Genomic DNA, 13481 nt, shown 5'->3' with positions numbered 1-13481 from the left:
ACACATATATATGTGGGAAAAACCTTTCTAGGTAAAAACTCTACCCTCCAAACCAGCAAGCTAATGTATTATTCAGCAACAAGTTAGAATACATTTTCAGCCTTCACATGGAGATTTACATCTTGCTCCATTCTAGAGAAAATCCAGCAGCATAACCTTATGCAAATAACTTCTCATCTCTCTCATAATTCTCTACAACAATGCTTTGTACTCAGAGTTTTCATACAAGAGGAAACAGTTTCTAAAGCGTCTACATCCAACGCATCTACAAATTATTTTAGAAACTTATGCACAGCCCTTGCATAAAACAAAGCACAAGAGAATAAATCGCCAAAAAATAGAAGCTTTTTGTTTTTCTACTCCAAGTCTTTTCTTGTGGATGAATCCAACTTCATTTAGCAACTTTCCAAGAAAGCACAAATAAAGCAATAAATAGTGGTAAGGCTAAGTCACCTTATCCCAACAATTTAGTCTAGACATAATTTTTATTCTTTGATAGAATGAATCTTTTAGATTGTTCAACGTACTCTTCAAGATTTCCATTTAGGAATGCTAATTTGATGTCAACTTGGTAAACTTTGAAATTCTTGAAACTTGCAAGAGCTAAGAACATTCTGATAGCCTCTAATCTTGCAATAGGGGCATATTTTTGTTTGAAATCTATTCCTCCAGCTTGTGCTTAGCCTTTGTAGACAAGGCTTCCATTTTTCCTTGTGACTTCCCCATTTTCATTTAGATTGTTTCAAAACAACTACTTGGTTCCAATAACGTTCTTGTCCTCACACCTAAGGACAAGCTCCCAAGTCTCATTCTTTTCTATATGATATAATTCTTCCTCCATAGCCTTGGCACACTCTTGTAAAATGTCACTTGGTTCAGCTGTAGAAAGAAAACACAAATTCATATGCTTTATTGTATTGGCCCGCCTTCTTCTTTTTGAACTATTGTACCTGTGTCTCCAATAATCAAATCTCGAGGATGATTATTTTGCAAAAAACCTTGATGGCATCTTAGGTGGTTCTCTAGATAAAGTTTTTGATTTCCTTGTCCAACCTTTTCAGTTTCAATTTCTTTTTCTTTACAAATTTTTAGCTTTTAAATTTCAGTTTCTTGTGCTATCTCCTTTTGATGCTTTACTTTGTCAACCTTTTCATTGGCACTTTAGCAACCTTATGCAGTCTCTTGTTATAGCACCTGTAAGCTTTGGTTCTTGTGGAATATCAAAGGAAGATATATTCATTGCTTTTGGAATCAAATCTTCTCAAATCTTCCTCATCCCTTTTGACGCAACATTTTTTGTTTGCATAGCTGATGGTGTCATAACTAATGATGTGATGAGTGATGATTAGTAATTTCATGGTGTGGATTTGCTTGCATGATGATCAGTTGTTGTGTTGTCATTGATGTCAATTATTGAACTAGTGTCCTAGTATGTTGCCTAGCATAATTATGGTGAGTAAAGTTTTGTAGTAAGGATTAATGGTAGTGATCATCTAGAGTGCATCGTGGCTGTCTCTTAAGGTGCATATGGTGACCACTGCTATTGAAGTAAAGAGTAAGATGATTAGTGAATTAACAGTGCAACTACTAGAATAGCTATTTACAAGTGATGGGTGATTTGATTGGTTTGTCAAATCTATGTCAAGTGAAGCAGAGAAATTGTAGGATAATATTAACAAGACAATGAAGCTGATATGATTACAATAGAAATTCCTTATCATACAAGTAAAGCATTTCTAGGATGGAAAGATGACCGGTGAAGCAGTGACAGGCTTGATGAACAGGTTAAAGAAGAATGAGTTCTTGTATACCAACAATTAATGGCTGATTAGTGATTGCTGCTAAGGTTGTAGTGAATCAGGATGAGTTAGTCATGATCTAGTGATATGGATGTACATGTGGAGGTGATGATCTAGCATTACAATGATCATGGACAACATGTCGAGAATATTCTAGAGGAAACAATTTATTAATTGACACAGAACGGAACACAGAATGGATACTTGCTAAAATGCCAACGACACAAAATTAGGGATATACAAATAATAATAGTACTTAAGATTTGCCAAATCTAAAATAGAGAGAGAGAGAGAGAGAGAGAGAGAGAGAGAGAGAGAGAGAGAGAGAGAGAGAGGGCGAGGAGCTACTCCCATCGAAAGTGCGTTTTTTCAAGTAGGGAAGATCATTCACTTCGAAAATGATGACCCTTGAACTCCAATTTGAATTCGCAATACAGTTAAATAGTCCAAGGTGCATACTTGCTACAAGCTACAAATTGGTATAAATACCCCTCCGGATAAACTCCTAAGGGTTTACATAAAGGTGTTGACATGGCTAACTCCTATGGACAAAAAAAAAATGGGCCCAAGAGATAATTAAATTAATTGTCAAGGCCAAATATACAAATCATTATTATATTAATTTATTTAATGATACCGGGGATGTCATAGCTTTTATGGAAAGGAAGACAATGTTAATCTCAAAGCTTTTATTTTGTCATCCGAAGACTACTTTACTTTTTGGGGGGGATGATGTCGGTAAATTCTATATTGTAACCGATGGGTAGAATTGTATCCAAAAGGGCGCGTGACAGTTTAGTCACTCCTTCAGGAAAGTATATGTACACCATCCAGAAGGGACTATTGAGACATCATCATCATCATCATCATCATAATCGTTGTATGCATTGTACTTGGAGTGCATATTGCATATATGAATAAAGTATTTGTTCCGTGTTATATCTCACTGTACTACATGCAGTAAGTATTCTTTCACCCTGTACGATAGACAAAAGTAACACTCAGTTTATACCAATGACACTATATCATTTTAGAGGTTTTGTAGATCAATTCACAAATGAGATAAATATAGATAAATAAATGACTATAAATATATGTGTGTAAATAAATATAGATAAATAAGGGTATGACTATGCACACTTTAAACACCAGTTTCTTAAAGAAATTCAATAATATATGACAATATTCTCTTTTCTTATTGGATTTTCTATACATTAATTTTTGATAGAGTAATGGTCATTACGACTTCACTAAATCCTGGTGCCTATTTTATTCTTGATTTTCTTTCTGTAAATGGAGTCTTGGACACTTAAAAGATAAAATGTTGATGAACTTATATATACCTGCATCTTAGGGATTTTTCTTATTTATGGTCCACTTATTGCTGCCATAAGTTGCAATGCATAGTGTCTGTTGTATTCTTCTATTTTTAATATCTGATTGAAGGTATCAGTATGCTTGAATTTAACGTAGTATAATAAACTGAAATCACAAGGGGAGGTCTGATTTTAAGTTGGTATATCAAACAAAATCTGATTTGTTATTTATGGTTTCAGATTGAGAAGACCGTACTTTTTCTTCTAGAACAACAAGGGTATCTAGCTAGCAGATTGAAAGGTTTATGTGAGGAGCGTGAAATGGTAATGCAGAACAATCTCCTGTCTCAGGTGCATGAACTGCAACAAGCTTACACTGCTGTTGGTCAGGACCTATTGAAACTGCTCCATTTTATTGAGATCAATGCAATTGGACTGCGTAAGATACTGAAAAAATTTGACAAGCGAATCGGATACCAATTTACAAATTACTATGTATCAAGTCGTTCAAATCATCCTTACTCTCAACTTCGACAAATCTTCAAACATGTGGTATAATATATTTTACGATTTGTAATGTTTAGATATGTATTTGTATATATTTACTTTTTAGTGGAAACATTCTTCTTCTGTATCTGTTTTGTAGCATATTTGTCATTTATAGGCTAGTTTTAACCAAGAAAGATAAGGATGCATAATGTATGCTTTCTGTAATCTTTATTTGTTGCAATTGTGTACCAAGATAATAAGCGTTTGCACAGAAAATAAGGAAGGATTATATATAATATCAGCAATCTCAAAATTTTAGGGACTGGAAGCTGTTGTTGGTGCATTATCTCATGGTCTTGTAGAGCTTCAACATAATAAGGGGAGCTACTTATCTATATATGATCAGCCAGATAGAATGCATGAATCAAAGGTTAGGCAGTTCCTAAGTCTATAAATATGCTTGATTAATTGCTTTTCACAACTACCTTATAATGTTTCTACTAACTGTATATTCACATTGAAATTGAAATGTCAGGACCCTGTCATACAATTGATTAAATCTGCAGTAGAGAGGCTTACACACTCTACAAACTTTCTAAGTTTTGTTGGCCAACATGCTCTCATAATTCAAGAGGAATTACCTAGTCCTCCTGGAGAATATGTGGAGGAGCAGGAATATAATGTCATGTCTTTGGCATTGAATCTTGCAAACACTTTCCTTTATATGGTCAACACTTACATCATTGTCCCAACAGCAGATGACTATGCAATCAGCTTGGGGGCTTCTGCAACATTGTGTGGCGTAATAGTTGGATGTATGCCTGTTTCACAGTTAGTGTCATCAGTTTATTTAAGTGCATGGTCCAACACTTCTTACTTCAGGCCGCTTGTTTTCAGCAGCATTGCTCTTTTCCTTGGAAACATACTCTATGCAACAGCATATAATATAGATTCAATATACATTCTTCTTCTTGGAAGACTGCTATGTGGGTATGTTGTTTTGAATTTATATAGTTATGTTGCAGTTGTTTCCTTTCTCCAACTATGTGTATAAATGGGCACTCTTCAGAGTTCAGACAGTTTTCAACTGCATGTTCACATTTTAGTTATATTTAATAAAGTTGAATGAAAAATCTCCTACAAACAGTTGTCAGCTTTTCCTGACTTAGTTTTTCATGTTTAATACTTGATATATAGAGCACTAGATGTGAACTTATCTGAATTGGATGACAATGAAAAGAAGTTTTTATTTCTAACTATTGTAGTTCTTAATTGTGACTCGAGCACTATGAACAAAATGTTTTCTGACATGAGTATCAGTTCATTTGTTTTAATATCTACCAAAGTTTTCAGTAATGCATCTTGAGAAAGCAGAAATAGAGTTGATATTTTAAAACATTGGTGGTTATGTGTTCTCAATGAAAGATATAATCTTGGTTCTCTGAAACATTATTGATTATATATTGCAAGATTTGTGCACTTTCTATCATGTTAATGCCAAAAACCTATCCATGGCTGTAAAGGGGCTTGATAACCATGCTGCTTTGATGATCACTGTGCTATCTTTAAAAAGTTCTATTAGATAGCCCTTTATTTCCAATATGCATTATTGAACACTGTCAATGGTTCTGTTTACCCTACTCCTGTAATTATTCCTCATTGATGCATAATACAAGCCTCAAATTTGTATAGATCTATAGTCTGTTTTCCTTTAAATAGAAAATAGTATAATCTCATCAGGTGTATGCATACTACAAACATCAATCAGGATTCAAGATTTTTTAGTTACTACAAAGAAAAGTTGAAGGTGACATGCTTATTTGTAAACTGCAGCAAAGCAATCAAGTTTAAAAACTGGGAGTCAGCACCCTCTGTCACCATGTCATGCCTATCAGGAATTTGCGGATTGATAATGATTCAGAGAATGTCATCGACATTACTGCCTGAACAAAAAGATTAGGTCAGAGTTCAGGTTGATTTTGTGGCCATGGGAACACAAATAGCTATTTCTATGATGGATAGCAGTCTTCATTTAATATTCTCTATGGTAAAGGGGAAATTAAATATTGTTATCATAAACATTTTAATGTAAAAAATGCCCTTGTTAAATCTATAGAAGGCGCAGAAAGAAGTTTCCTAACAAGAGCATGACAGAATACAGTCTCCCACTCAAGCTAGGAAGGTCACTGAAGTGAGAATGATCTCTGATCAAGCAGTCAATTTGGATGAAGACTAACAGATGAATTTTGTGACTCAATTACCAATTAAAGCTCCTTAGGGTCCCACACGTATAAATCTGTAGAAAAAGACTCAATGATTTCTTTCCCCAGTAATGACTGCCCTACTTACCTACTTTACCTGCTAGAGTATCATCTGCTGCTGGAAATTTCTCCCAGTTGACAAGTGTTTCATAATTCCTTGATTTTTACCATAAAAACTCAGGTACACATCCTTTTAAGTTAGGATATTGTTGGTGTTTTAACTTGTGTTTTGTAATTGGAATAGTGTATGAGGGGAAGCCTTTCCCAAATTAGGAGGGAAAGTTCCCTATGATCAAACTAAAACTAAAACCAAACAAAATCAATTCTGGGAAAGATTTTCTTATATGCACACTTTACAAGATTTTATGGGGGTGTGGGATTGCTTAAATCAAATTGACTAGTGTCTATATTTTATTTTCATAGACATAACTATAATATTAAGAACCATACTTTGCAAATGAGATTTCCAGACACAAAAAATGAAAAGGGCCTGTCTTAACCTATGTTATGAAGTATGACATGAGGAGCTTAGGTGCTAGTCTGGGTTGGACGTTGGTTTGGCTCCAATCCTGGTTCGGCCTTGGGTTCACTGCTGGTTCGGGCTTGACAGCTCAAGAGAAATTCTATATTTAAAAAAAACTTTAACACAAAGGTATGCATATTTGTTTATATATATTTGCTAAAGTTTATTAATATATATTCATTGTTCTTAAATTCTAAAATATATTTATACATTAATTGTTAATAAATATTATATATATTTAGTGTGTGTTTGTGTGTGTATTGTCATTCCATACTCATAGCCAAGGGAAAAAAAAATTAATACATTGTTGCACCTGAACTTATGTCCTTTACTCGCACTTGTACATGAATTGACAACTTAGATCTTAAAGCACAAATGATACCTTTTGGTTGATTACAACAAAACCAACTATTCAATGCAAACAAAGATTTGATAGGAATATTAATATAAAAATTGGCAACAAAAGAATTCAAGAATTAAACAGTTAAGCTGTGTATAAAGCCACAACCTTGGCTGATGATATTGCTAATAGATAGTCTGATCCTAGAATCTACACTCAATTCTTTTAATGAAATTAATGCACGAGTTTAACTTTAGCATGAACAATAGTCTGTAGTACTCTGCAACATAAAGTGTAGCATCAACTATCCTTTCACTGTATTGTGCCAAAGCACTTGATTATATGTTACAATAAATAGCCTTTAAGGATTTCATAATAATAATTGAATAACCCCAATAGAAACTTTTGATCAAAAGCTCTACAAAAATTGAGAAGGAAGGAACTTAAAGAAAATTTGTTCTGAAACAAATAATAAAATATAATTAACTTAAAATAAATCATTAGGGTTTAATTTGGAAAAAATTCCTCAATCCTTCTGGAAAACCATGTGAAACTGCAAAGCTCCGAGGGACTGATGGTGTTTCCCTACTGCAATAGAAGCCGAGGTGTGCCATTAGGATCATTATCATGATTGTTATTATCCATTGCTTAAAGTTTCTCTATCTGAAATGCTGAAAATATGTCAATAAGCTCTAAATTTTTTTATGAAGACGAATCTTCACTTGAATGTGCCGAAGTATGTGAAAAGCAGGATCAAGAAGACTTGCTTTCCTTTGTTATTTTGTGTATATCTTATTAACTAGGATGAAAAGCTTTTAGTTGGGAGTTAATAAGATTTTATGCTTGCAAGCTTGGCTTGTTGGATCTTATTTCCTCACTATAGTTGACATTATGTCATAATCTAATTGTTTTTAGAAAAACAAAAACTGAAACAATGTCTATGATAGAACCATTCTTCAAGTTACAAGGGAAAGCTCCTCGAGTTCTAACACAACCATAAACTAATAGAATTTACATGTATGCACATTATACCAAATTTTACGGAGGGTTTTCAAATAAATATAATTTTATAAATGGCCTTTTTTTCTTTGAATACAAGTGTTGTACCATCAATAAGAAATAATTCTAGTAAGATTTTCAAACTGAGGACAAACTATTAAAAAATGAATAAAGACAAATTCCTACTAGTAATAGTGAAGATTAGGGTTTGGTTGTGAAGATTTATGGAATAACACCAGAAGATGCTAACTATTGGCTGAAAGAAAAATAAATTGAGTAGATGTTGGACAACTCCTTTTGGGTACAATAAGTTGAATGCGGATGGTCTCTCAAGGGGTAATTTTAGTCAGGCTAGTATGATGGATCATAGAGTGTGATCTAAAACGTTCATGCTAAAAAATATACACAATCGAATCCAGAAATGAAATTCGATATTAGAAATGGATTGTGGAAATCTGATATTGTTAAATGAAAGGAATTAGTAAATATTCAAACGAATCTTGAGCCTTTTCTTTTGCTGAAAATTTGGGACATATAACCAATAAGTTAGTGGATATCAAAGCTGTTTGTAAAGGAAGCAAGAGACTTTCAAAATTGGGTTGCAAAATATCAAAATTGAATTTGACTCAAAAGTAATCATCAGCTTGTTAACTGATCCTAAGGGATTCCATAATAAAAAATGGTAGATAGAAAGAGGTTTGCAGAGGAGTCAAAGTTTGTAAACAAATCCTAGGAGTATCATGAGAATTTCTGGAGTTTGATTGTGTTGTGATTTTTAAGCATCAACGTTTCGGATCACACACAGTGATCCATCATCAGGATGAGGAGTGCAAGAGAATAGAGAAAAAATGTAATCCTCTATTCTCTTGCACTCCTCATCCTGATGATGGATCACTGTGTGTGATCCGAAACGTTGATGCTTAAAAATCACAACACAATCAAACTCCAGAAATTCTCATGATATTACTAATGGATTGTGGAAATCAAATGACCTAAATCCTAGGAGGTTGAATTCGGTCATGTTCCCAGAGAAAGCAATAAAGTAATGATGGGCTGGCCAATTGGCCTCTTGACAACTCTAGATTTTTATTTTTTGTAAATTAATTCTATTTGGACCAATTCAAACCTTGCACAGTCAAATATGTTTAGTTTGATTTATATCTAATAGCTAAATCAGAAACCAATATTATATACCAATAGGAAATGATTCGAATAGATAAACACCATGTGATTTTATCAAGGGAATACTTAAACCACATGTAAAGATGCAACTTAAATAGACAATTGCCAATGCAAGGTGTCATTTCAAACAATATATTGGAATTCAATCTGAGAGTGCAGAATATTGAATAAAAACCAAATTCCCTTGTGCATTTTTTCTTATTGTGCCTATTATATATTAATGATCTAAAAAACCTTTTCAAGTGAGTTTTCACTTGTCAAAATTACCAAAATATTGTTCATCATTATCCCCCATGTTCCTATCAAATCTTAGAAAGCTGCGAAAAATCCAAAAACTCTAAGTTTGTGGTGCTTTTGATAATCTTCTACTTTTTTGTGGATTTATTGAGTTTTAGTGGATTGTCAGACTTCTTCTAGTATTTTATCTTCTTGCCCTAATAGTCAATCCTATATAGAAGTTTTGCTAAGTTATCAATGTTTTCCCTTCCATTTCTTTTATTCTGTCAGTTTGCATGCTTGTGATGGATGTATGTACTTCTTTTTTCTTCTTGATGTCTTGATCTATCATCCTCTTCTATATTCTTGCATTCTCTCGCTTGCACATTTCCTCTTTTCCCTCTTTTGGAGTTTCATATTTCATCTGGACTTCCTTTGTTTCTTTTTAATGTCCTAACCTCTTGTTCTCTTCTACATCCCTTCATTCTCTTTTTCCAAACTTTAATTCAAGTTTAATATGCTTATGTGAGACCACCCCTACTTTATGTAAATTTTTCACCAAAGGAGGAACTAACATTATCAATGCAAATAATTTACCTTTTTTTATTAGTACAGATTTTGCATTTCATTGTACATAAACTGCTGTCATAAGTTTCTTGGACGATCAACATGCGAATTGATTCTCCTATACCTAGAGTATATGAACATGTGAAACCCAACATGAAACAAGAAAATGAATCATATTAAAGAGTTACCTGCTCTCACCAAATTCAGATTTTGTTTCAAAGCATACAACTTCTGTTACTCACTCCTTGATGAATATTCATTAATCAAATGCCAATGCATGAAACTAAAATGAAAATAAGAGCTTCCTTGAGTACCTTGACTGGTTAGTGAAGATAGGTCAGGACAGATTAGCATGCAGTGAAACTTAGGCCCTAATGGACTGTTACATCAGAGGAATCAGTGTTGATATCTTTTTAACTAAAAATCAGGCATGATAGCCATGTAATAGTCTTCAATTCCACAACCAATCATGCAATACTCATCTCCTTGATGAACATTCATTCACCAAATGCCCATGCATGGAACCAAAATGAAAATAAGAGTTTCCTTGATGAGTACCTTGAACGGTGAGCGAACATAGGTCAAGACGGATTATAATGCAATGAAACTTAGGCTCTAATGGACTTTTTAAGGCCCTAATGAACTAGTGCACTAAATACCTTAATTAGTGAACAATATCAAGGAAAGAAAGCTCATGATCAGGTTAAATTATCCTCTTTTCTTTTTGTGGACTTTTGGACAACTACATCAATGTCTCAACTTCCATTTCTAACCTTCAATTCCAAATCAAACACCTACTAAGTTTTTCAATTTCTTACCCATTTATTTACTCTTCTCATATGGAGTTTATTTGGACTTTGGGGTGCTCCTATGTAGGGTTCACATCTTTTCCCTACATGTTTTCTAACAATCTTGAGCCACTCATTTCATCAATTCGTAGATTTCTAATGAATTTCTCAATTTCCAATACAGTCTCCACTCTGGAACTCTAGTTTTGTATCATTTCCTTGTATTGGTATGAAGGCTCTGGAGGTCTTTATATGATCTCAAACAAGCCCCTTGGGCTTGGTATGAGAAGATGGATTCCTTCTTGCTTGCTTCACAATTTACTCGGTGTCATTGCGATCCTATAGTTTACATTCAGCGTCATGGGGTTGACTTATTGATACTTGTGCTTTATGTAGATGATCTCATGATTACAGGTAGCTCCTCCTCCATGACATAGTGTTTAGCGAGCTCTGAGAGAGCAGTTTGAGATGACAGACCTTGGACTTCTGCACTATTTTTTGGGCCTATAGGTTGTTTAGTCCTTGGATGGGATAGCCATACTCCAGCAGAAGTATGCTCTTGATATGCTTTAGAGACTCAACATGCTTGATTGCAAGCATGCTCCCCCACCTTTTCAGTCGGGTATAGTTTTATCTACTAATTGCACTACTCCTATAGTGGATCCCACTTTATACAGACAACTTTTGGGTTGTTTGTTGTACCTAACACAGACACATCTTGATATTTCCTTTGCGGTTGGACTTGTCTTGAGATTCTCACATGATCCACATGAGAGTCACTGGCAAGCTTCCAAACATATCTTAAGGTACATTTGGGGTACTACATGTTATGGCATTCACTACACATCAGGGGATCCTCACATTGTTGGTTTCATAGACTCAGATTGGGCTGGTGATATTGATCATCACAAGTCTACTTCTAGATTTCTTTTTTGTCTTGGTTCTGGTCCTAGTACATGGTTTTGCAAGAAGCAACATGCTCACACATTATCAACTACAGAGGTAGAGTACAGGACAACTATGCTAGCTAGTCAGGAGGTTTTATGGCTTTGACAGTTGATGACAGAGTTTGGATTTCATCTTGATAGTCCCACCTTTCTTTGGTGTGACAATCAAAGTGCTATACACATTTCCTGCAACCTAGTTGAGCATCAGTGGACCAAGCACATTGAGCTTCACATGCACTTCATCAGGCATCTGAAGATTCCCATTGCTGAGCAGGTTGCAAACATCTTCACTAAACCTTTTGCATCCCCAAGGTATCTTTAGCTATGTTTTATGCTTGGGGTGAAGGAAGTTGTCCTTGAGGGGTCTCAGTGATGAGTCCTTTTCTTGCTATCTATTTTTGGAGTAGGGTTTTTTCCATGTGGTTTTCCTTATTTCTCCATTTCATAGAGACTTGGTTGTGCTTGGGCATCTCATCAGTCCATGGCATTTGCTTCTCTCTTTCTGTGATAGGGGTTTGTATGCAGGTGATTCTTGGGAGTCCTTGCTTTTTCATGCATTGTTTGTAGCTGCATTGTTGCTCTGATACCATGTTGGAGTGGATGAAAGATCAACCCCATAGATCCCCACAGCTCCCAAGAATCATCTACATGCAAACACCTATCACAGAAAGAGAGAAGCAAAAGCTATGGAGGCTGGAATTCCGAAATCCACAGATGAGACATTCTTGATGAGCAAAAAGAGATTGCTATTATCAAAAGTGAATTAATAAATTACAAAGATATCAATCCTTATAAAAGGAGATCAAAACCCTAACAAATAACTAACCTAGGTTGCATGATAATAATTAATAAAAAGAATGAATTATTATATGCCTAAAGTTTAGCTTAAGTAAACTAGAGATAATAAGTGACTTAATAATTAAATCAATATGATTTAATTAATAAGAAAATACTTTATTACTCTAACAGTTCCCAAAGTATTTCCTTTGTGTAATTCTTTTTTATGTGTAGTTTTGTGTGTATTTCAAAACTTCTCTTGTAATACCTTGTAATGTCTTCCTCTCTAGATTCTTTCTTTATCACTACTAGCACATGAGCCAGAAGCCATAGCTTAACATTTTTTTTGAAATGCCCAAATTTGTAATAGTAAATACTAAACACAATAGACAAAACACTCATTGATTACTCGTCTAGTGGTAAAACTTAAAATACTCGGAGTTTTCATGCTTGGTGAGTATTTTCCATTTTTTGTTTTTTGATAGGTAATGAGCCGAAGCCTTGATTATTATAAATGATTTATTATCATTCGATGAGATTAATTACTATGTATTAAGCTCGAGTAGACTCAAACCCAAGACCTACCAGATGAAAGGCTCACAATTTACTGTTGTGAGGTAGGCTCTTGCCTAATGAGTAATTTCCACTATTACTTGTAGGAAAAAGTGGTAGAATTTTTCTTAGAAACTTGCAGAGTTTTTCTAAAAAACCCATTGAGAGTTTATAAACTCTTAGCGAGTCCGAGTTAAAAACTCGACCATGCCTATATATGATGGCTAAGAACATGAAAAATAGAAAAATCATTTATTTTCTTTGGTTTCAATTGTTTTTCAAAAGAAAAATTTAGCTTCCCAAGTTTATGCAATATCATTTGTAAGCATTATAGTCAATTTGAAGTGGATAAAAGAAAAAATTGATTTCCGGATAGGTTTTAATTTTTTTTTTTTTCCTATACTTTTAAAAATCATCTTACCTCCTTTTTTGTTGCATCTTGGTTTATAGAAACTCAATAATGACATTTCCTAAGTGCTTTAATTTTTTTTAGAGTGTAATGGACAAGATTTACCATCATTTTTTGACAATTTTTAGTGATTTTTCCATTGTTTCCCCAAACATCCAAAAATTTCAAGCCCTAACACCTTTTTTAAAAAAAGTTTAAATTGTCTAAATTATTTGAAGCTAATCTTTCTTTAATTTTTTTATTAAAATATTAACTTGTGGTTTTAATTGACATGTGTAGGTTGATTCATAATTGCAAATAGAGAAAGGTTCTACAA

General features: G+C 34.0%; 1 protein-coding gene across 4 annotated transcripts in view; it reads left to right on the top strand.

Moving 5' to 3' along the window:
* LOC149542436 (SPX domain-containing membrane protein OsI_17046-like) overlaps positions 1–13481 on the top strand; it is a 288998-nt gene that overhangs the window by 103466 nt on the left and 172051 nt on the right. For all 4 annotated transcript variants that reach the window (XM_089797382.1, XM_089797379.1, XM_089797380.1 and 1 more), the window contains 3 exons: positions 3356–3667; positions 3924–4034; positions 4140–4594. In XM_089797382.1, the coding sequence (XP_089653508.1) occupies positions 3356–3667; positions 3924–4034; positions 4140–4594 (878 nt within the window). The remainder of the gene's footprint in view (positions 1–3355; positions 3668–3923; positions 4035–4139; positions 4595–13481) is intronic.

This window comes from Cupressus sempervirens, chromosome 8 (assembly GCF_028749045.1).
Source record: "Cupressus sempervirens isolate cs-2001-9-10 chromosome 8, ASM2874904v1, whole genome shotgun sequence".
Lineage (NCBI taxonomy): Eukaryota > Viridiplantae > Streptophyta > Pinopsida > Cupressales > Cupressaceae > Cupressus > Cupressus sempervirens.
This window is presented reverse-complemented; position numbering and strand designations above follow the sequence as displayed.